Here is a 21,321-nt window from a genome sequence, read left to right on the forward strand (position 1 = left end):
CCAATCAAGAGGAACATAAATATTATACACCATCCATTCCTTGCATCTATGGACCCACCCTTTGCATCAATGGACCCACCCTTTGCATCTATGGACCCACCCTATGAAACAACCTCCCCCTCATTATTCGTAACACCCCAACAGTCGATTCATTCAAATCACTTCTGAAGACATTATTTCATTCAATAATCTGTCAATTATATGCTAGTTTATGTCAAATAATGTTATTTCCTTACTACAAGATGATCGTAATTATGCAACTATTATAATTGTCTTTATAAATTCACATCATTTTATATTATATCTGATTTTTTCATCATTGTATACGATATGTATATCTGTTAATTCATGCATATTTAAATCTGTAGATTAATTGTGTAATTTATTGTATAATTGATTGTTGTAAAGCGCATAGAGAATTAATCATTATGCGCTATATAAAAATGACTTTATTATTATTATCTGTATCTCTTTCTCTCCCTATATGAAAGAAGAGTGAATGAACATTTTATTTGGAAGGGAAGAGTGATTTGAAAGAAAGGGAGGTAGAGGAAGAGTGGGAAATAAATAAATAGAGAGAGGGAAAAAGAGAGAGAGAGAGAGAGAGAGAGAAAGAGAGAGTGAGAGAGAGAGAGAGAGAGAAAGAGAGAGGAGAAAAAAACGATACAAAAATAATTAAACAATGCAACACAGTTCCTTTGTGTTTAAAAGAAAACAAATGATAAAGGTTTTTGGAGAAGAAAAAAGTGTTATCAAGCTGCAGGCAATGCAAGCTCTCCTGGCAGACTGGCCAGGAGGTGGGTGTTTTTCCTCCTGGACTAACAGTCAAATATTCAGACACTTCAGTACCTCCAGTAAGCTGCCAAAACATCTCCACTAAGGTTCCGTGTCAGGTATCGTCACATCTCCGCCGAGAATCTTCACACCCTTCATCAACCGGGGATGATTAGGCGTGTTTTCATCAGCTCGAGTTTGCCAAATATCTCGCTATTTCAACTATCTCGATCGCAAATTATTCAGTTAGTTTGCGTCTTCATCGGCCCGAAGTTGCAATTAGCGGGATATTTGGTCGGAATAATCATCCCAAGATATCTTGGGATAGTTTGCAAAATATCCCACTATTTGGAAAACTATCCCAGCCCGAAGATTCGCACTATCGGCGCGAACGCTGAGCAAAATATCTCGAGCTAATTTCTCATGGTCGAGTTTCAAGTTTCGAGGTCGAATCTCGAGCTGATGAGGACGCGATTTGTAACTTCGGGATTATTTCCCAAATCAGAAAAGCGGGCTATTTGGCGATCTCGAGCTGATGAGGACACGCCTAGTGTTGCGCTATTCCCACTTGGTAACTGGAACTCTTGCTCGGTGACATTATTATAGGAAAGGGCCTGATATTAGATCTCGGTAATAAATCACGAATGTTTGTCACGATGTCGTTACCTTTTTCAAAGACGTATAGAAAGGTCAAGAATGTCTAAGCAATGAAAAGTAAAACATATTATTTTGAAAATTCTTATCAAACGCGAGAGCCTTCAAGAAACGGAGGTAATTACCTTTATCTATGATTTTAATACAGCAATAACATCTAGCACCCAGAAACACCGGGTATTGACCCTCTTTCGAAAAGAAAAAAAATATAGGTTTTTTTTTAAGGATGAAAAACTCTATATTTCGGCGAGTAATCCCCTCCCATTAACGATAATCTTGAATCTGCAAACGCATACAGGTAATTGACTCGATGTATACAAATGAACTATCTAAAACAAGTTATTGCTATAACGTCTTCGTCTACAAAAGCACATAAAATTAATTTAAAAAAATCTGGCTTGAAATATCAAGTTTTCATATGGGATGATCTGAAAAAATTGAACGCAAAAAAAAAAAATATATATTTAAAACACAAACAAACAAACTTGGATTCCTAAGAACTTTTCATTTGTTACTAAGTGCATTTTTATGATACTAAAATGGTTTGACTAATTCATGTTGCAATAAGTGGGAGGTATTTTTTTTTTCTTCGCCAAATAATTGTACCGTTTGGCCGATTCAACATTCTAGATTGAAACCAACCATCAAATGCATTTAATTGAATAATGGTCATTTCCCATTCGTGAACATGTTTTGTTTTCGTGCTTGAAGTTCTTCGACTTAGCAACAGTTTATTTCAACATCTGTATGAGCAGTTAATATATTGAATAATTTCATAAAAGGTCGGAAATCGTTTCATAGGCTAGCTCTGTAGAAAAAGGTTCGGAATATCTTGTGTGCCTCAATCAGAAAAGGATGCCTATAGAGGGCGCAATCTAGGTTGGTTTTATTATGGAATGTTGAATCGACCAAAAAGTACAATTTTCGCGTTTTCAATTACGTTTACAAAATAATTGAATATTACAGACAAATATATTGACACATTTTCAAACATTAACAAGTTACATTTAAACACATACATACATTAAACAGATGGAAAATCAAAATGTTACAAGTAACAGAATTTAGGGGGGGGGGGGGGGGTAAGTGTTGAACAATTTATTTAAAAATCAAGGCTAATTATCCACAGAGCCTATTAACACATAGACAGTCCAACTCGGTTTTAGTAACTATTATGTGCCGGTCTAACAACGAGTAGGGTAAATGGCATTATAGATATGAGTTTATGAGGAAGTAAAATGCGAAATGTTCGCTAATTAAAGCTCGATCGCTTCGCTCTAGCTCGCATAAAGTTGATTCTGGATCTCGTACTTAATGTTTTAATATAATTCCTTAGGCTGTTCCATGTTATAGCCCCCTAGCAGGATAAAGCGTAGAAAACAGAATTTGCGAATGTTTAACATTTAAAAGAAGTCTTCACTGTCGGTTGACAATAGCCCTCGTTTCGGTTAATTCGCACCCCCTTGAGGAAAAAGTGAAGCCGTTTATCAATGTTATCACTGTTTCGCTCGACTGCAATCCTCCCTTGCAAATTTTCCTGAATTAAAAGCATAAATGTATGTATTTTTGACGGTTAAAAATGCAAAAGATACATCATTTGTTCGCTTTGCTCCCTCGCTTTTAAGGAACATACATACATTTAGGTGAGAGGGAGGAGGGGGGGGGGGGCGCAAATATGGTATTGCTTGCCCTGGTCGCCATTAACCCTAGAAACGCCACTGTGTAAAATGCATATGTTGGTATAGTGTAGGATACGATGTTTACCTACACACAATGGGCAATGTCAATTATTCGTGAATATAAGATTATGTATGTTTGCTTTTATAGTCCCCGAGACTTGGTGATAACTAGCTTCACCTAGACCGATTATACAACATGTACACAGTATACAAGCAATAGTGTGAATGAAGGCCCGCATCATCATGATATTCAATTCAATTTAAATTCCACAATTTACATAAGCCATTTACTTAAACAATTACATCTACAATAGAATAATAACATATGCATTGATAAAATAAGTTCTTGTTTCAGCCAAATATACATGTTAAAAATTAAAAAAATCTGTTGCGTCGTAGTGTTTTCTCTGTGGTTCTTTTCTCCTCAGTGTAGATCTTTATCTTGCTGGTCGTCATTAGTTTCCCCTTCCTCCTTCTCCTCCTTCTCATCATCCTTCTCCTCTTTCTCCTCCTCTTCTTCTTGCTTCTCCTCTTCTTCTTTCTTCTCCTCTGTCGCCTTGTTATCCTCTTCTCCATTCCTTCCTTCCGAAACGTGTTTTGAGTTGTCGTCCAAAGGGTGTAGATCTGAGCCGTCTTTACTTAGCTCAACACCATTTTGGTCTATCTCTCTCCACCCTTTCCGTTGTCATTCCTCCGCTGTTCTCGTCATTGTCCTTTCCGTTATTATGATGGTCAACAATGTCACGATCAACGTTATTCCCATGGTCAACAATGTCACGATCAATGTTATTCTCATGATCAACGTTATTCTCATGGTCAACAGAGTCATGATCAACGTTATTCTCATGGTCAACAGAGTCATGATCAACGTTATTCTCATGGTCAGCAAAGTCATGATCAACGTTATTCTGATGGTCAACAGAGTCATGATAAACGTTATTCTGATGGTCAGCAAAGTCATGATCAACGTTATGCTGATGGTCAGCAAAGTCATGATTAACGTTATTCTGATGGTCAGCAAAGTCATGATCAACGTTATTCTGATGGTCAACAAAGTCATGATTAACGTTATTCTGATGGTAAACAATGTCACGATCAACGTTATTCCATGGTCAACAATGTCACGATCAACGTTATTCTCGTTGTCAACAATGTCATGATCAACGTTATTTTCATGGTCAACACTGTCCTCATAGTCATCATCGTAATCAACACTCTCATAATCATCATCATTCTCCTGTGCAACATCTCCACGTGGAGCTGTCACCTGGTGATGTTGCATTTGATAAGCATCATCATGCTCAGCGGTTCCCATAGCAACCTGGTCCCCTCCTCCTTCTACAGCTGCAAGTTCTTCTGCCAAGGTATCTTGGATGATTTCCCCGTCTTCACCGATCACCTCGTTGTCATCTAAAACCGACTCAGCTCCATCGCTGTCGGATTCGACGTCGCTTTCGTTTACTCTCCTCTTGTTGTGGATGTCGTTTGTTTTATTCGTCACGATGTTTTCAGTGACCGAAGCAGCGACATCGACAGGAGGTGTATTGTTTTTTAAACTACTTCGACCCTCCTCTCTCGACTCCACCGACCACTCTCCTCGATCTCCCTCATCAATTTTATCTTCGCTTTCATCGTAATAGTACTCCTCAGAGCTGTTCGTTTTGAGAGCAATCTTCGTGTCGCCTAATTCTGAATTTCTTTCATCGAATTCATAATCAACTTCCTGTTCGCTTTTCCTCTCCAAGAAATTGGCGTCAATGCTTGAGCTCTGCATGTCTATTGAGACCTTCTTAGTGTTGTAGTCCTCGTCCATGAGCTCTATGAGTCGAAGTTCGTCCCCTGCGATGAAAGATAAGAAGGAATGATGCTAAGAATGAAATCAGTCAAAGAACAGCACACCAAACATCTCGAGTTTTATTTTCATCAAAAATGAATGATTCGAACTAAAAAAGACGATCGGAACTTTTTTTCGAATTTTTTTTTAAAATCAACTGTAATTTCATTCATTGAGTCGTTGCGAAATTTTCGGCTCGATTTGTAAATGTTAACCCCCCCCCCCCCCCCCTTGAAAAATCCTGCGTACGCGCCTGGTTGTAATCATGGCATTGTGGCCGACATGAAGTCACAGGTAGTATTCCATTTATCCATTCGAGCTACTCATGCCATGTGAGTGGGATTGCACAGGAAATATAATCCATCATAAGATGATAGAAGCGGATCCTAATCAAATGATTGGTTGAGAGCGGTACTTTTCGTGCGACAAAGTCCGGCCCGAGAAATTGTAAAAAAGGGGGTGTATTTGATTTTCACCCGGATTTCTTTAAAAAGGGGTGTTTTTTACTTTTTTTTCTCTCATCTCTTTGGACTCCTGAGAAATTATTCCGAATTTAGGGGGGTACATTGAGCATTTTTCCTGATTTAGGGGGTCTCCAAGGCAGGAAAAGCCCGCGAAAAGCCCGTGAAAAGGGGGTTCGGAAATATTGGCAGTCCTCAGATAGGGGGTGCTTTCAAAAAGAGGGAACAAGCATACGCGTACCCTAAATAACACTGAGTGGGGGGGGGGGGGGGGTGCATAAATCAGTCATCCCGTAAAATAGTAACATTTTGCAGAGACAATATATAGATAGGCCTATTGTCTCTGCAAAAATTGTACCTGAAGCACCTTCGAGCGAACGTGCAGCTGAGATGCTAAGAAAGTAACTAAAATGTTTTAAAAATCACATTAGGTCAATTTACAAAACACAGGTCGAGGCGTTATTCCGGGTGTATTTAAGGGCAAATCTAGATGATGATTTTCACAAAAGCAATTTTAACTTTGTTGATTTAAATAAAAGTAAATTATGTGTCCAAGTAACTGTGGGCATCCCCCCCCCCCCCCACTTCGGAGAATTTTTGCCCATTTTGAAGTAATTATTCCATATTTTAATCCTAAATGGACCGTATGTGAATAAAGTTGGGTAGTGAAAAGGCCCAACGTAGGCTGGATAGATATCATCCGCGTTGGGTAATTTGTTTACCAATTTTTTAATTTGTTAAAAGAGTGTAATTAGAAAATTAACTATAATGTAGTTGTATACCACGGCACAGGCGCGTACACAGTGGGGGGGGGTGTTTGGGGTTAACCCCCCCCCCCCCTTGGTATTTTTTTGTGTGTAAAACCCCCCCCCCCCTTTGGATTTTTTTTTTTTTTTTAATTTTTTTATATAAAAAAAAAAAATTATTTCCATGGCTGACCTAAAAAAGGTGACCTTACCCCCCCCCCCCCAACGGAGCAAAATGTCAAATTTTCAAATTTCGAGAACCCCCCCCCCCCCCCCCCCCCCCCCCCCCCCTCCCCCCCCCCCCCCCCCCCCCCCCCCCACGCTTATTCAGAGGCTGGCTGAGTCGTTGCGAAATTTTCGGCCCGATTTATAAATGTTAAAACTCGCCCCCCCCCCCCCCCCCCCCCCCCCCCCCCCCTTGAAAAAATCCTGCGTACGCGCCTGCCACGGCATATTAAAAGAATTGCCATCAACCAAAGCCTTCTACTGAAGATAGATCAAATCTTCTGTCTCACACAAACCTCGGCTGTTGAACCAGAAGCCGATTCGGACGACGGCCAGGACCATGACCAAGAAGATGACCACGCGTCTCACATTGAGTTTAGTTGGTCTCATCATGTATTGACGGTGACGTCGGCGTGTGCTGGAAAAATAGGATTTATGAAAATCATGAAATTAAAATTGACTTTAATTCAAATTCAACTGTTGGAACCATACATGTAGGGTCATTCTAATTAAAGAAAAACATAAACAAATGATCACAAAAATACAAATAATAGTTTAACAAAGATAATTGAGTAGATATGTCAAAATTACAATAAATAGAAATAGCAACAACAAAAAATCTTCTTTTTTCCCCATCATTTATCAATTAAATTATAATACGAACATAAGAGCCACAAAATTATTTCGATTACAAATAAAAACACATGAATTATACTTTTTTGTTTAACATAGTCAACATTTTTTTCCAGAGATGATGCTTTTCAACATTTTGCCCTCCATAATATTTCCTTTAAATAAATGTCGAATATGTTCGTAAAATTACCTTTTCTTTTTTGCGTATATAAAACATAAGAAGCTAAATTAATTAATAGATTTTTTAAAACTATATATTTTGAATTTGTATAATCACATTGCTTGCCTATACAATTATATCACCTTTTTTCGATTTTTTTCATTATCAAACAATACAGACCTTGTTCCAAAATATTTTGGAGTACTCACAGTTATATAATAAATGATAATAATTTTATGTGCATTTGCACTTCAAAAAATAATTATGATCAGATCTTTTGAAACGATATAGATATTCACATGCTAATAACTCATAGAGTAGTTTGAAATTAAACTGTTTTAATCGTTTTTCCTTAACGTATGTCAAATTCATTTTTCCATATATTTGCCCAGGATAATTTTTTTCCACTAAAAAATCCCAATAAATTTGAACATTTGGATTTATAAAGGTTCTATCAACTAATACCTTATATATAATTTGTGAGATTTTTTTTGGTGAAAAGATTTACATACCACCACATGCCTCTTTTGGAATAATCATAGTACAGAGTTGTAAAGTAAATTGCATTTCTCGTAATGCTCTTTACATTCTTACATTTCACCTTCACCAGTTTAAAGACCATTCTTTGAGTCTTAAACGATTTTTTCCTTTATGCATTATTATGCCTGGTGCATTCCAAAAATGAAAGGAGTGATCTGCTTCTCTCTCTCCTCCTTCTTCTTCTTCTTCTTCTTCTTTTTCTTCTTCTTCTTCTTCTTTTTCTTCTTCTTCTTCTTATTTTTGAATCTTTATCTTCTTTTTCTTGGAATGTACAGTATCTGACACCATTTATACATCTAGAGTCTTATTATGATAATCGATATAATTATATACTCGATATTATGATCATCTTGATCTTCATGATCATGATCCACATGATCAGTATCGTGACCACCGCCACCACCACCACCTACATCATCATCTTCATCCTTATCATCATCATCATTATTATCATTATCACCACCTCCACCACCACCACATTGTAATGATTCGAGCATGATACAAGCATTAACGTACCTCAAAGTTCTCTTCATGTGAACAATGTGAAGATCCGTGACTTCTATCTACAAGTTGTCAAAATTCTGTTTATAAGCTAACCATTTATCATTCCCAACGATGGAACCTGAAGTAAGATAGCTAGCTCGGCGCCACATCACACGTTTTACTTCAGTCACAACAGAGGAAAGCTAAAACTATGTTCCTATATAGTCAGGGAAAGTAAGACATGCATCAGCGGCTGCAGAAGGAGAAATATTTCAATAACCCATTTAAAAATAAACGTATACGTGGTGAAAATACAAACGTCACTGAAAGCAGACACATACGATGGGGCGTTTTCACTCTTTTATGTTTTCTATTTACCCCCTTCCGTTGCGTAATCGAACAATAAGTTTTGCTGGTCCCACTTTCAATCAAATCTACTCGGTAAATATTGACATGGGAGCTGCATATTCTACACTGCTCTAGGTCAGCATGTTAATACCTGGTAAAACGGTGTAAAAGACTTGAGATTATTATAAAATCTCACTCTCTAAATGAATTTTTTCCCGTAGTCATGGTAAGCCGCCCGCAGAAAACAGAGAGAGAGAGAGAGAGAGAGAGAGAGGGGGGGGGGGGGGAGGGAGATAGAGATAAATAGAGAGAGCAGAGGGAGGAAGTGGAGGGAGAAGATAATATATATATATATATATATACAGAGAGATAGAGAGAGAGAGAGAGAGAGAGAGAGAGAGAGAGAGAGCAGGAGAGGGGGGGGGGGGGGGGGTTGATCGAGGGCCTGAGAGCCCCAAATATTTTGGTAGCACAAGCATTGACATAATTATGCATATACACCATTTTCTTCGGCACTATACATAGCTTTACTTGCGGGAAAGGAAAAAAAAAAAGAGATTAAGAATATGGTAATTTGCTAGTACTTTATGATCCCCTTCCTGCCATAGTCAGTATGACGTCACCTTCTCTCTCTCTCTCTCTCTCTCTCTCTCTCTCTCTCTTTCTTTCCCTCCCTCTCTCTCTCCCGTCTCTCTTGTCCCCCTTCTCTCTCTCCCCTCTCTCTCTCCTTCTCTCTCTCTCTTTCTTTCTCTCTTTCTCTCTCTTTCTCATCACTCCAATTCTTCCTCTCCTACACCTCTCCCTTTCCCTTTCTTTTTTGACACAAATTTAAATTTGATCGATGAACTTTTTATGAAATGTCTATTATGCTTGATTTTTGTATTTATGTCATATTTTGTGTTATTGGAATTTGATTTGCAATTATATTGTGTCTTTGTGAAATACATCGCAATTCAGCCATTGGCTGCGATTATCTTTTTAATCAACCATTTCTATCTATATCTACCACGTCAAAATAAACGAACCGGCTGATCTTCAGAATAAACTAGTGTACATTTTCGTGACGCAATCAAACAGCAACTGTGACGAAGAATAACACTACGACGTCTGTCGAGACTCGAAACAGGTAAGATTTCACCTCTTTTAGACAAAAATCTTCAGTGATTATAAGACGAACATGTCACTGATATAATGAAATTTTGAGTAGTGTCTAAGGATCAAGGCGATTGAGGGAGAATTGAGATTTATTACGTTCTTATTGCGCCCAAAATTTTATGTATGGTCCCACGCGTTTATAATGGTGTTGTAGTTAGTTTGATCGACCCCGCGGCTGTAAATTAGTGTAACACGCAATAATAATAATAATCAGGCCTTAAATTTCAATATTTTTAGGACAAGGCCTCTTTTCTGTAGGGCACATTCCTAACAGCACAAATATGAAAATTGGAAAGGGCACACAAAATCTCCAAGGCATTGCAAGGCAAATGAGAGGGGCATTGAGGCCAATCAAAACGGCCATGTCCTTGGTGGCCTTGGATTGATTTAACTCATTTTTTTAAGCCCTGAATAATAATAATAATAATATTGTATTCTTATATCGTGCACGTATCGACCTTACAAGGTCCTCAAGGCGCTCCAACATTACCCAGCTATGATAGGCAGCCTAGGCTGCCGATTTCGATGCTCACAGCAGATTCCTTCCTACCGCGGTACCGGTTCCCATTTAACACCTGGGTGGAGAGTGGCAAGTGCAGATTAATGTCTTGCCAAAGGACGTAAGTGCCGCGGCGGGACTCGAACTGTGGACCCTGTGATTCACAGTCCGACGACTTAATATCCACTACGCCACAACACCTCTACACGCAACAATTAATTTATGTCATTCGTTGTTGATGGTATCGTGATATTACCGGTACCTGTTTTAATATTTATCACTCTAGTTGCATTTACATGTAGCTGTAACAAAGTGTAAACTAAAAACATCCTAGTATACATCCTGGCCCACCCGCCCGGGGTCCTTTCCCCCTCCCCCTCCGGCCTCCCCCCCCCCCCCCACTTCCCTGTTCCACAAGCGGGACTGCACTACTTGTTGCTACTTGCACCCTCTATACAGCCAACAATGCCTAAGCGGTACCTGTCAATCCCCCATGATCCCCTTTTTCTTATGTTGATTGAGAGCTGATTTGATGAGTTAACCACCTACCTATAAACTCGCTGATATCCATCCCCCAGACAGTTCTGACTCCATCACTACCTGCTTTTCAAAGAGGCCATGACGAGAAACTTAATTGAGTGCCATATTCCCAGACACAAGTACGGCAAAGGAGCTTCTTTCCAGATACCACCAGGCTCTGGAACTCACTACCCCAGGCCGCCGTCACCTGTACCTCTCTGCCAAGCTTTAAGAGAGAGGTACTCGGGATCCAGCTCTGCTAAGCTACAGATGCCTTTTTAGCTGCACATACATTAGTTCATTGTAGACCTTTTATTGAGACACTATTATATATATATATACACTGTATATATACACCTGCACAGCACCTACAGCAGTATGAGAATACACCCGACGATGGCCTGTACCATGCAGGGAAGTCTAATCCCTCCTGACCAAACTAGTGCAGAAAGGCTTTAATGAATCTTTTTCCCTCTCTATTTTATTAAATAGAGTAGACAATAGTGATACTCTCAAAATAGTCCTTTAAAGACCGTCAATACTACTGGGCCAGAAGGGATTAGACCACACAGCGAGGTCACTGACAGGTGGCTATCTCATTAACTCAGCTCTCAACTAACATAAGAAAAAGAGGATTATGGGGGACCAACAGGCACCGATTGGAGAAGTTTTCTATATAGAGGGAGCAAGTAGCTACAAGTAGGACAGTGGGGCCTTAAACGTTCTTTTTTTTCTTCTTCATATGCTCACCTATCCTGATTTGTTTCTCATGTTTCTTTTCAGTAAGGTGATGCAGATCATAGATACATGTACTACTTGAGATCCTGAAGCTTTCTTCTTTCTCTTTGGTTACAAACCGGTGGTCAACAGCTCAAGTCAAGAGCTTAGATCAAGAACAAGCCCTTCTTTGTATGCTAAAACAAACAGTAAGTTCGATATAAATACTTAAAGATTAAGGTGAGTTCTGGTAAAAAAAAGAAAATGAATTCTAACAGAATCAAACGAAAATTACACTGAATGTTCAAGATTACAAATAAATGTCATTTGTCAAACAATTTTGGTAGAAAATGTATACTGGCTGAGAAATGAGCATAGAAAGTTTAGGAAATCAAGGTAAGTAGCCCTGACACCATTTGTGTAGTCCCGTATACATCTTTCTGTGTACAGTGCTTATTATTTTACCAAGACTGGGCCAAATTTATTATGATTTTGATGACTCCACAACTTTGCAGTACACACCAATACTTACATGCTACATGATCAACTTTTTCTGATCCATTCCATACCTTTTCTTTCACAATGCGATCGGATGACCAGAACTCACCTTTATCTTTAATGATAATTGTAAATTTATATTTGTTCACAAATATACTCAATATACATACATAGGGACATCCTATCCTGTAATGTGTTATGCACTATAAAAGAACTGAGTATTATTATTATTATTATTATTACAGTGATTCAAATTTTTCATCCATTCTATAATAAAATAAAAGTTATGTTATTCTTAGTTTAAAGGCTGGTACGTTTGAGTGTTTAAAAATGCGATGGTTACGCTTATATTTTTTTTATTTCACCAAATTTGTTACCTGACCAAACACTGCATTACAATTAACAATGAATATTTCATGGATGAGATTTCTCTGATTATGCATTGAAAAAATTATGTTCCTTGTCACATTCCTAAATTTCAAGATAAAGGAATAATTGGAAAATTCCAAAAAGAGCACAATATACATGTACATAAACAATGTTCATATATTTCTGAGGCTTTACATATGATTAGCAAAACCAGGCCCTGTAAAAAATATTCTTGTATTTTGTTATGCTATTTGATTCCAAATGATTTGTGAAGATTTTGTTTTAACCCTTTGATTGCAGGTACCAGCTTCAGGGCTGAAAAGAGGAATGGCAAAAGTAAGTCAATATGCTATTGATCATGCTTTAAACATGTGCTGGTAGATATATAAAGCATTTAATACTTTTCATCAGGAAACAATAACATTCTTGCTTTAATTCCTTCAGGGTTTGTATATTGTTAAGTTGAATGTTACTTTGTTTAACTCAAAGTGCTGTAATTTAATTATGGAAAATGAGAATGGTTACATTTTGTATATTCTGTACATTTGTACATTCTGCATTCAATCAGCAGATGTATGAGATTTATTGTATTATTACCAACGCTCCTTCTCTCCCCTTTCCTTTTCTTCTCTGCAAGTCACTCTCTTTTTTATTTTATTTGTATTGTTGTATCTAAGTTGAGGGCTGCGGGCACGTCAAGCTACTTTGCTTATTTCTGTAGCCCTCCTGCATGTAATGTATGTTAATTATGCATTCAATATATTTGTTTAAATTCAATATATTTGTTTAAAATCGTTTATTATCTGTATAAAATTATATGCACTTGAATTATTGTATCAAGCCATATTATGTTCATGAAAATGTATGATGAAAAAAAGAAAAAAGATGCAGATACCAATAAATCAAATCAAAATAACTAGTATTAAGATCACAAGTGCCAAGTTGAATGATGATACATATTTTTGTAATTTGGAAACTGCACATCAAATGTTTTGATCTGATATGAGTAGCAAATGGTGTACTTAAAACTTGGTCTGCAGCTTTAGACATATCGATTGATAGATGTACTCATGTGCTATAACTGCCATATACTTTTAACTCCCCTCTATACCAAAATACGTGATTTTTTATTTATTTGTGTATTGTATATATTTCCACCAGCTGATTAGCCGGACGGGTTTCCTGTCCTACACCTCAGGGCTATCGGCCTTCAGGGCTGCCATCGTCCAAAGTCATCGCACTTTCTCAGAGTCCACCAAGCACAAGCAGAACAACGGAGAGGACAGCTCCTACGGAACGCCTTACACCCTGTGGCCCGATGCCAAGCTGGGTCCCCTAGCCCCTCAAGATCCACGCTTTCCTCTCCCGGGCAACGTGGGTCTGGGCTTGAGATTCCAGCCGCCGCAGCCTGAGGTAGGTCCTGATAATTACCTGATTTAAATCGGTTTCTGATTTATTTATTTTCTTCCCGATTTGTTTTCTTTACCCCATTTTTTTTCTTCCCGATTTTCCCCTTATTTTCTCTATTCTTCCCTATTTCCCCCCAATTTTCTTACTCGAAAGGGGGAAGTGTTGTTAGATGCCATTCCCCCCCCCCCCCCCGAATCCTCTTTTTTTTTTACTCAAGGGGGGCGTGGTTGAGGGAAACCCCCCCCCCCTTTTTTTTTTAGTGCCCACTCTCACCCCTGGTCCGAGGAGGTCGAGTCTAGGTCGTTGTTGAGTAACTGATACTAGGGACTTTTAGATTTGTGTGGACTGATACGTGTGACGTCCATTCAAGGCAGTGCATTAAAAGGACGTCGATCGTAGCAATCCCCATTGTCTTCGCGTGAATCTAAAAGTCCCTAATGTCTTTCTAACCCTTACAATGCCACTAAGATTACCAACATGCATCATTCATATGTATGTTTTACATTAATATGTTATACCCTGCTTTGGCAAATCCATTGTTCTGGGCCTTGTATGCTACATTGTTATACATATCTGAACAATTATAATTTATTTGTACCACTGTCTATTTCGATTATGAAATAAATGCTTCTATAAATACGATATATAAAACTTCAAAGATGATTGAAATTTCGCAAACAAGGCTTTGGATACGCTCTGAGGCTACAACAACATGGGGGAAAATGAAGAGGCAGTTTTTACTTTTAACTTTATTGCTTTTCTTTTTCTTTGTTTATCTTGACACAAAAGTATCTTAACTTTTAACAAACATAATTCATGAACCCATTTTAAATTCAAGAAGAAAGACAAACAATTGTTTTCAAAATATAATTTAATATTAACAGCTTAAAGCCCTTTATTGCTAACATCCGACTATTAGATGAAACTTGATTTAGCATCCTTGCCAAAATGGCCCACACACCGTAGTTGCTGGCAAATCTCTACTGTAACATTGCAGTGATAGAGAATCTTAACGTGTGTAATTTAGTGTACATTACACTGGCCATACGCATTTTGACATCATTCTCTGACCTTCTTTTTTCTTCTTTTTTCCTTCCTCTCCAAATTTCTTCATTCCCCCATTAGTTACGATTTATATATTGTGAGATAAATCGTGCAGAATATCATTGTTGTTTCCAACCCTCTTTATGATTCTAGATCCCAAGTCCATCAGCGGGTCCTGATGTACTGACGCACCCCCTCCCATCCGACAGACATGCCATTGTGTGGGCTTACTATGTCCAGGCTGTCTCAGAAGTAAGTGCAATGTATCTCATCTTCTTTCTAATAGTGAAAGGGACTGATCACCTGAAACTAAATTGCTCTGTATATTTTGGGTTCCATGCTGAGTTTAAATAGTATACTTCTGTAAAGAGATACACAGTAAACAACTAAATTATTCATCCCCTTTATAAATTAGATTTTTTTTTTTTTTTTGGGGGGGGGGGGGTGATTTTTGTTGTGATTTTTGTTGTGATTTTGTTGTAACTCAAGAATGAAAGGTGGACTGGTTGAAACAGGGCCTTTGTTGAATACTTTGAGATGTAAGCTTTAAGATGTCACCTTCTCAAGAAACATAAATCAGGAATAATCTATTTTTCACAAAACTTGGTATGGGAATTAATAATTTAGCCTTAACTGTATATTGTATTTGCAACACACTCCAAAATATTATTCTCTGTGATGATGCTTTCATACTGGCACACTCAAGTAGATATAAAATGATTTTTTCCACTTCTACATTTTAATCCGTAACCATTTGAATGTCTCGTAGTATATATTTTGGCAGTGATGTTCTGTCTTCCAATATTAGACAAGTTTGTTTGTGTTGATGGTTCGTTTTCCCTTTCTTAACATACACTAAGCCAGTTCATAAATATATTCGGAACGCATGACCCCAAAATATCCACAGATCTTTTACACTATGGATACGTCCCACTTGTGCATTTTAGAATAACCACTGCCGAAGTGATGGAGGTGATCCATGAATACCTTTTGTTTGCCTCTTGAGAAATATACTTCCACCTGTGTATCAAACAAATGTACTGTCGGTGCATAAATGATACTGATTACATAACTTTCATGAGCACGATACCAGTATTTGTGTCAGATTTTTTACAATTTGGGACCAAATGACCTTTATCTGCCCATGCACAGATAGTTATTACAAACTGGCTTATTGCCCGGTGAATAAGCACAGGACCTTTGTTTTACACATAAAAAAATTGTGGCGTCCTTTCTTTCTATTCGCTGGTTTAATATGTGTACTATCGGAACAAGTCTTAAATTGTCTGGTTAGACTTAGAGCCAGAAGGATATGGGTTAATACTTTTAATGCTCATATGAACTGACAGAATTCAGTACGTTGGCAGTGGTCTATATGAGAATCAGTTCTTCCTTTGCAACTTGGCAACAATTATTTGTATTTTCTACTCTTTCATAGTTTCAATAAAATAAAAAAGTTATATTGAATACAATCAACATGAAGTTACCAATTTGTACACAAAAGAAATGATAAAAAGTTTCACTCTGCGCTGCTTAGAGATTTCAGAGATTACTTTTTATTAAATTGCTCTCATTCATGAACGTCGCAATAAACTGCAACAGAAAGGGACTCAGATTGTCCAAAAATAAAATAAAAACTTCACTATAAAAAGGTGACAATAAACTTAAAGATAAAGTTGAGTTCTGGTCATGCGATTGCATTGTGAAAGAAACGTTGTGGAATTGATCAGAAAAAGTTGATCATCTAGCGTATTAATATTGGTGTGTACTGCAAAGTTCTGGAGTCATCAAAATGATAAGAAATTTGGCCCAGTTTTGGTAAAGTATAAAGTAACAAGCACTGTACACAGAAAGATGCATATGGGGCTACTCAAACATGTGGCATAAACATCCATCCCAATTTTTATGTTGTTATATGTCATATCTAGAATATAAAAGCATTTGAAGAGCCATGCTCTTCAGGGAACATTTTTATCTGATGTTCTTCCACATACACTTGCATGATAACAATGATAGCGCTCACAAATTGTTTTTCACCTCTTCCCAGAACTCAACCTTCTCTTTAACTCACACACATGCATATTCCTGTCTTTCCCTGTCATCATTAGGCTCAATCTGATACCGAGATCAAAGAAGCCTACGACGCACTTCGCAACCATCCTACAGCACTAGAATGCATCGCTCAGGCATGTCCTGATAATCTAAGAAAAGGTAGGAATACTTTTGAGCTTACTCGGTTTATTCTATGTAAAATGTTCACCTCTAAACTTAATTTAATTTGTTTTATGTGTAAAGCCCTATTTATAAGCAATTTGCTTTTTGGTGTCCCTGACCATATATTTGTTCTGTATTTTGTATGTTTTATGTGTTCTATTTTTCTTGTGTATGTTTTGCTTTTGCATGTATGTGGTTCAATGAATTCAATTATCTAAAGCTTAATTGAGATTTTTCATTGCTTCACCAAATTTTTGGTAGTAGAACTGAATTTTCAGGGAAGCTGCCTTAAAGTACTACTGAATGGCTTTTCATGGTGGTTGACTTGGCATCATGGTAGTTCTTTTTTTATCACTTACAGTGTATTTCCAAGATATTGTTTATTCGGCATTGACTATTTCTAAACTTACCTTTCTTTATTTTCATCCTTAATTCAGTGAGCTATTTCCATATGCAAATCCTAAAGGTTGAATTATATATTTTTAAACTAAAATATTCTGTTTTGAATAATGGTTTTAAAATATTTGGATCCTTTGATTCACATTTCATTGAAGTGTTTGGATTTTGGAATGAACAATGTAGATTTGAAACCCTTCAAGTTGCATCGGAATTACTTGTTGCTATAAATATTGCCATACGAATGGTTTTGATTGATTTGACATTTGTTTTTCATACTATAAAGGGTTGTCATGGAGCTAATCAAGACTGTAAAATGGGAAAATTTGCAAAACCATTGAGTTACACAAGGGAATCCTACCGTCAATTGGTGCCTATTATTTTGTGAAAAATTGCACTTGCATGTATGCCAATCTAGCTCCATGCAGAGAGATAAAGAAGGCAGCCAAAGTGCTACAGGGATTGGGTATCTTTGCCTCAGACTCTAAACAAAATCCTGGATTTAGCTCATGCTGCAAACCTTTAGGTCAGTCAGGAATCCCATGACTTTTACAAGCCGAACTGGTATATCAAGTTATTTATGATTGGAAATCTAAATTTCAAAAACCATTTCCTAACAGTTTTTTAATGCTACAGTCTATTGGGGAAAATGAGTATGGTAAAACCAGTCACTCAAAGATTTTTACTTCTTTGAGGCACTTCATGATCATTTTGAAGCGCAATTTTTTTTAGGGCTTCAATATTACACCATATCATGTAGGGCCATGCATCTCAAATTTAACATTAGTTATTATGCCTTTAATTCCTAAATATTCTTTCTTTGAATGTAGGATTTAGTGAGCTTCTTGCCCAGCAGCTTTGAAAAACACATAGACTAGTTGGGTTTTGTATGATTTGATATAATTTCATGAGCTGCATGAGTTTGATTATATCATTTTGTCATTTCAATCGTTATTTTTCTTTCTTTGATTGTAGGATTCATTAAGCTGCAGTGGTGTTTGTGCAAACATCAGTTTAACAGAGCTGCCAACCATTCCGTTTTTCCCGGCCGAAATTATTCAATTTGTTTTGTTTTTTTGTTTTACATACCACACATCAAACTGCCCTAAAATGTTATTTCGATCACGAAGTCAATAGAAAACTAAGGTTAAAATACACTTGAAGAGAAAAATATTCTCAACAAGAATGAAATGCTGATAATACCAAAATACCTACTTGTAATAAACTATACATGTACATGTAGGTCCTAATATGGAAAAAAAACTGCATGAGGAATGAACATTTCTGCATTGGTAGTGTATCAACCTTAGTTGTAAGTTTCGTTTTAATGAACTCCTTTTTTTTTGCCATCATGATTCCTTTTTTTTGTTGCAAAAGGTTGGCAGCTCTGATTTAACTGTGATCCCCATGCTAGGATCAATCTGCTTTGTAAAATTTCAACATTTCAAATGTCATTTTTCTTTCTTTCACTGTAGGATTTAGTGAGCTGCTTCCAAGCAACGATGTCGGAGCATAGGTCAGTTTAACCGTGGTCACCATGTGCCAGAGAACACATTTCAAATGTTATTTTTCTTTCTTTCACTTTAGGATTCAATGAGCTGTTTCCCAGCAGCAATGTCGGAGCAGAGGTCAGTTTGACCGTGGTCACCATGTGCCAGAGAACACATTTCAAATGTTATTTTTCTTTCTTTCACTGTAGGATTCAATGAGCTGTTTCCCAGCAGCAATGTCGGAGCAGAGGTCAGTTTGACCGTGGTCACCATGTGCCAGAAAACACAGCATGATATGTCTACATGGTCGTCAGAAGTCGAGGAGGAGAGGGATGAACTTCTAGAACACGTAAGTACTTTTAGGGATCTACTTCATGCTCTCATATCCAGGACCCCATCTTATGAAGAATTAGGATTGATTTGAATCAATCGCAAGTCCTCCAATCAATCGCAAGTTTGCAGTGTCCTATCTCCTATGTACAAAGTTGCCATTGATATCGATCGCAAATAAGTTGCGATCGATATCAACTCTTTATAAGACAGGGCATAGACTTGGGCCTAGACTTCTTAACATGAGTTTGTTTTTACCTCCAGTCCAAAAATTTGAGTGACAAAGAAATGCCTCGGAATTTAATTTTCTAAAGTCAGCCCTTTGTCCAGTATAAGCACCAAGGTGATTATCCTGGGTAAGACGTCACTCATCCCTTTATTTAACTATCCCCATTCTCTTCCAATATGTTCCCTCTGGTGGCAGCGTTGAGATATACATGTATAGGTTATATTTTTTTTCCCTGACTTTTTTTTTTTTCTTCCCAATTTATTTATCCCGATTTTCTCTTGATTTTCCCAATTTTTTCCAATGATCTTTTTAAAAGGGGGGAATGTTGTTAGATACTATTTTTATTTCCCTGAATTCTTTTTTTTTTTTTACTCAAGGGGTGGATGGTTGAGGTGCTCACTATCACCCCTGAATATAGGGTCCAATGAATCCTTTCAGTGCTGTATATGATTTTTCTCAAATTTGAATATTGAATTAATTTGTTTTCATTTTTTTGGACAAGGACAATCTTTTTACTTAAAATTCAAGGTGGTTTCATAAACTTCAACAATCTATATGATTGAAAACATTATTAAATGTACTTTTATTAATCAGACTATTAGAAAAGGGAACTTTAATTACAAGATTGTATCACGTAAGTTATTGATCAAAACACTTTACAATGTATTATCATCCTAGTCATTGGATTCAGTTATATGATTCTGCACTTGTATTGCACACTCTCAGGTTGCCATTCACAAGCACACATACATGTATCCTATTTTATGACAACAGAGGGAGCCATTGCCTTCTTGTAATCAGTACCATTGATTATGAAAGATTGGCCAACCCGGTTCCATGGAGTTGGGCACCATATGGCGAATACTGCTTTGTTGGACAAACACAAAATGAAAGAATATAAACCATGTTGTGACCAAACTGAAAGCAAGTTGGCCAAAATTCTGTGTTTAGATGGTTCTGTTTTTGTACTACTTTCCTTTTGAATGATCTTTTCTCAGAGCTCTAGAACAATCCAACCACTGTGCTCTATTCAAACAAACTTGGGTTTCATCATTTCCTTTCATCTATTTTTGTATGCCTCCGCTACAAAGTAGCCGGAGGCATTATGTTTTCGGGTTGTCTGTCCGTCCTTCCGTCTATACGTACGTCCGTACGTCCCATTCTCGTGATCTCAAGAACCAATTGATGGATTCCCGCCAAAATTGGGTCATGTATGTATCTTGTTTTCTTTCATTGTAGTTTGTGATGAGTGCCAAGGAGATTTGTAGGATACTAAGAGAAGCTGGTTACTGGGCTGACTTTATAGATCCTTCCTCTGGACAAGCCGTAAGTACAACCTATTTCAATCCTTTCATTTTAACAAAAAGGTAACAACTCAAAATTGCATCTAAAATGAAGTATGATGATGATGATGATGATGATGGTGTACGTGGTGGTGATGAAAATGATAATGATGGTGGTGACGATGATGATGATGGTGATGATGATGGTGATGGTGATGATGATGGTGTACGTGGTGGTGATGAAAATGATAATGATGGTGGTGACGATGATGATGATGATGGTGATGATGATGATGATGGTCATGACGATGGTATTGGTGATGTAAATACTCTGACAGCGATTGCTCCAGGCTCTACTTCTCCCAAAGTATATGTTTTAGTGTCAGCATTAGTTGTAATGTTTGCATGGCCCAAGGTTGAAGTGAGAAATTTGATGGTTTGTGTAGGATATTGACTGAAGAGCCATTCATCTGAGAGTCAGTTGGCCCTTAACTTATATACTTTGATTTAGATACAATGCCCATCTGGTTCTTAAAGACACAGAGGAGTGGGCTCTCATGGGGGATTCAACACCCAATAACAGGTGTTGTCAATCACCAGGGTTTGCTTTCAGTTTTTAACCTTATGTAAT

At 37.5% G+C, this 21,321-nt stretch overlaps 2 protein-coding genes across 2 annotated transcripts; one reads left to right on the forward strand and one right to left on the reverse strand.

Annotated features, from left to right (window-relative positions):
* Positions 1 to 1,485: 1,485 nt before the first annotated feature.
* On the reverse strand, positions 1,486 to 8,471 carry LOC764351. Its single transcript, XM_001200625.4, has 3 exons — positions 8,223 to 8,471; positions 6,670 to 6,791; positions 1,486 to 4,946 (listed from the first exon to the last, which is right to left on the reverse strand). The coding sequence occupies exons 1-3, from the start codon at positions 8,237 to 8,239 to the stop codon at positions 3,793 to 3,795; spliced, it is 1,293 nt and encodes a 430-aa protein (XP_001200625.3). The 5' UTR covers positions 8,240 to 8,471; the 3' UTR covers positions 1,486 to 3,792.
* A 1,079-nt stretch (positions 8,472 to 9,550) lies between these two features.
* On the forward strand, positions 9,551 to 20,793 carry LOC589009 (methylmalonic aciduria and homocystinuria type D homolog, mitochondrial). Its single transcript, XM_030990823.1, has 9 exons — positions 9,551 to 9,663; positions 11,494 to 11,636; positions 12,595 to 12,630; positions 13,456 to 13,707; positions 14,902 to 15,000; positions 16,857 to 16,959; positions 18,946 to 19,023; positions 19,136 to 19,197; positions 20,647 to 20,793. The coding sequence occupies exons 2-9, from the start codon at positions 11,622 to 11,624 to the stop codon at positions 20,776 to 20,778; spliced, it is 777 nt and encodes a 258-aa protein (XP_030846683.1). The 5' UTR covers positions 9,551 to 9,663; positions 11,494 to 11,621; the 3' UTR covers positions 20,779 to 20,793.
* Positions 20,794 to 21,321: the final 528 nt, after the last annotated feature.

Source organism: Strongylocentrotus purpuratus, unplaced genomic scaffold, assembly GCF_000002235.5.
Source record: "Strongylocentrotus purpuratus isolate Spur 01 unplaced genomic scaffold, Spur_5.0 spur5_scaffold_19, whole genome shotgun sequence".
Lineage (NCBI taxonomy): Eukaryota > Metazoa > Echinodermata > Echinoidea > Camarodonta > Strongylocentrotidae > Strongylocentrotus > Strongylocentrotus purpuratus.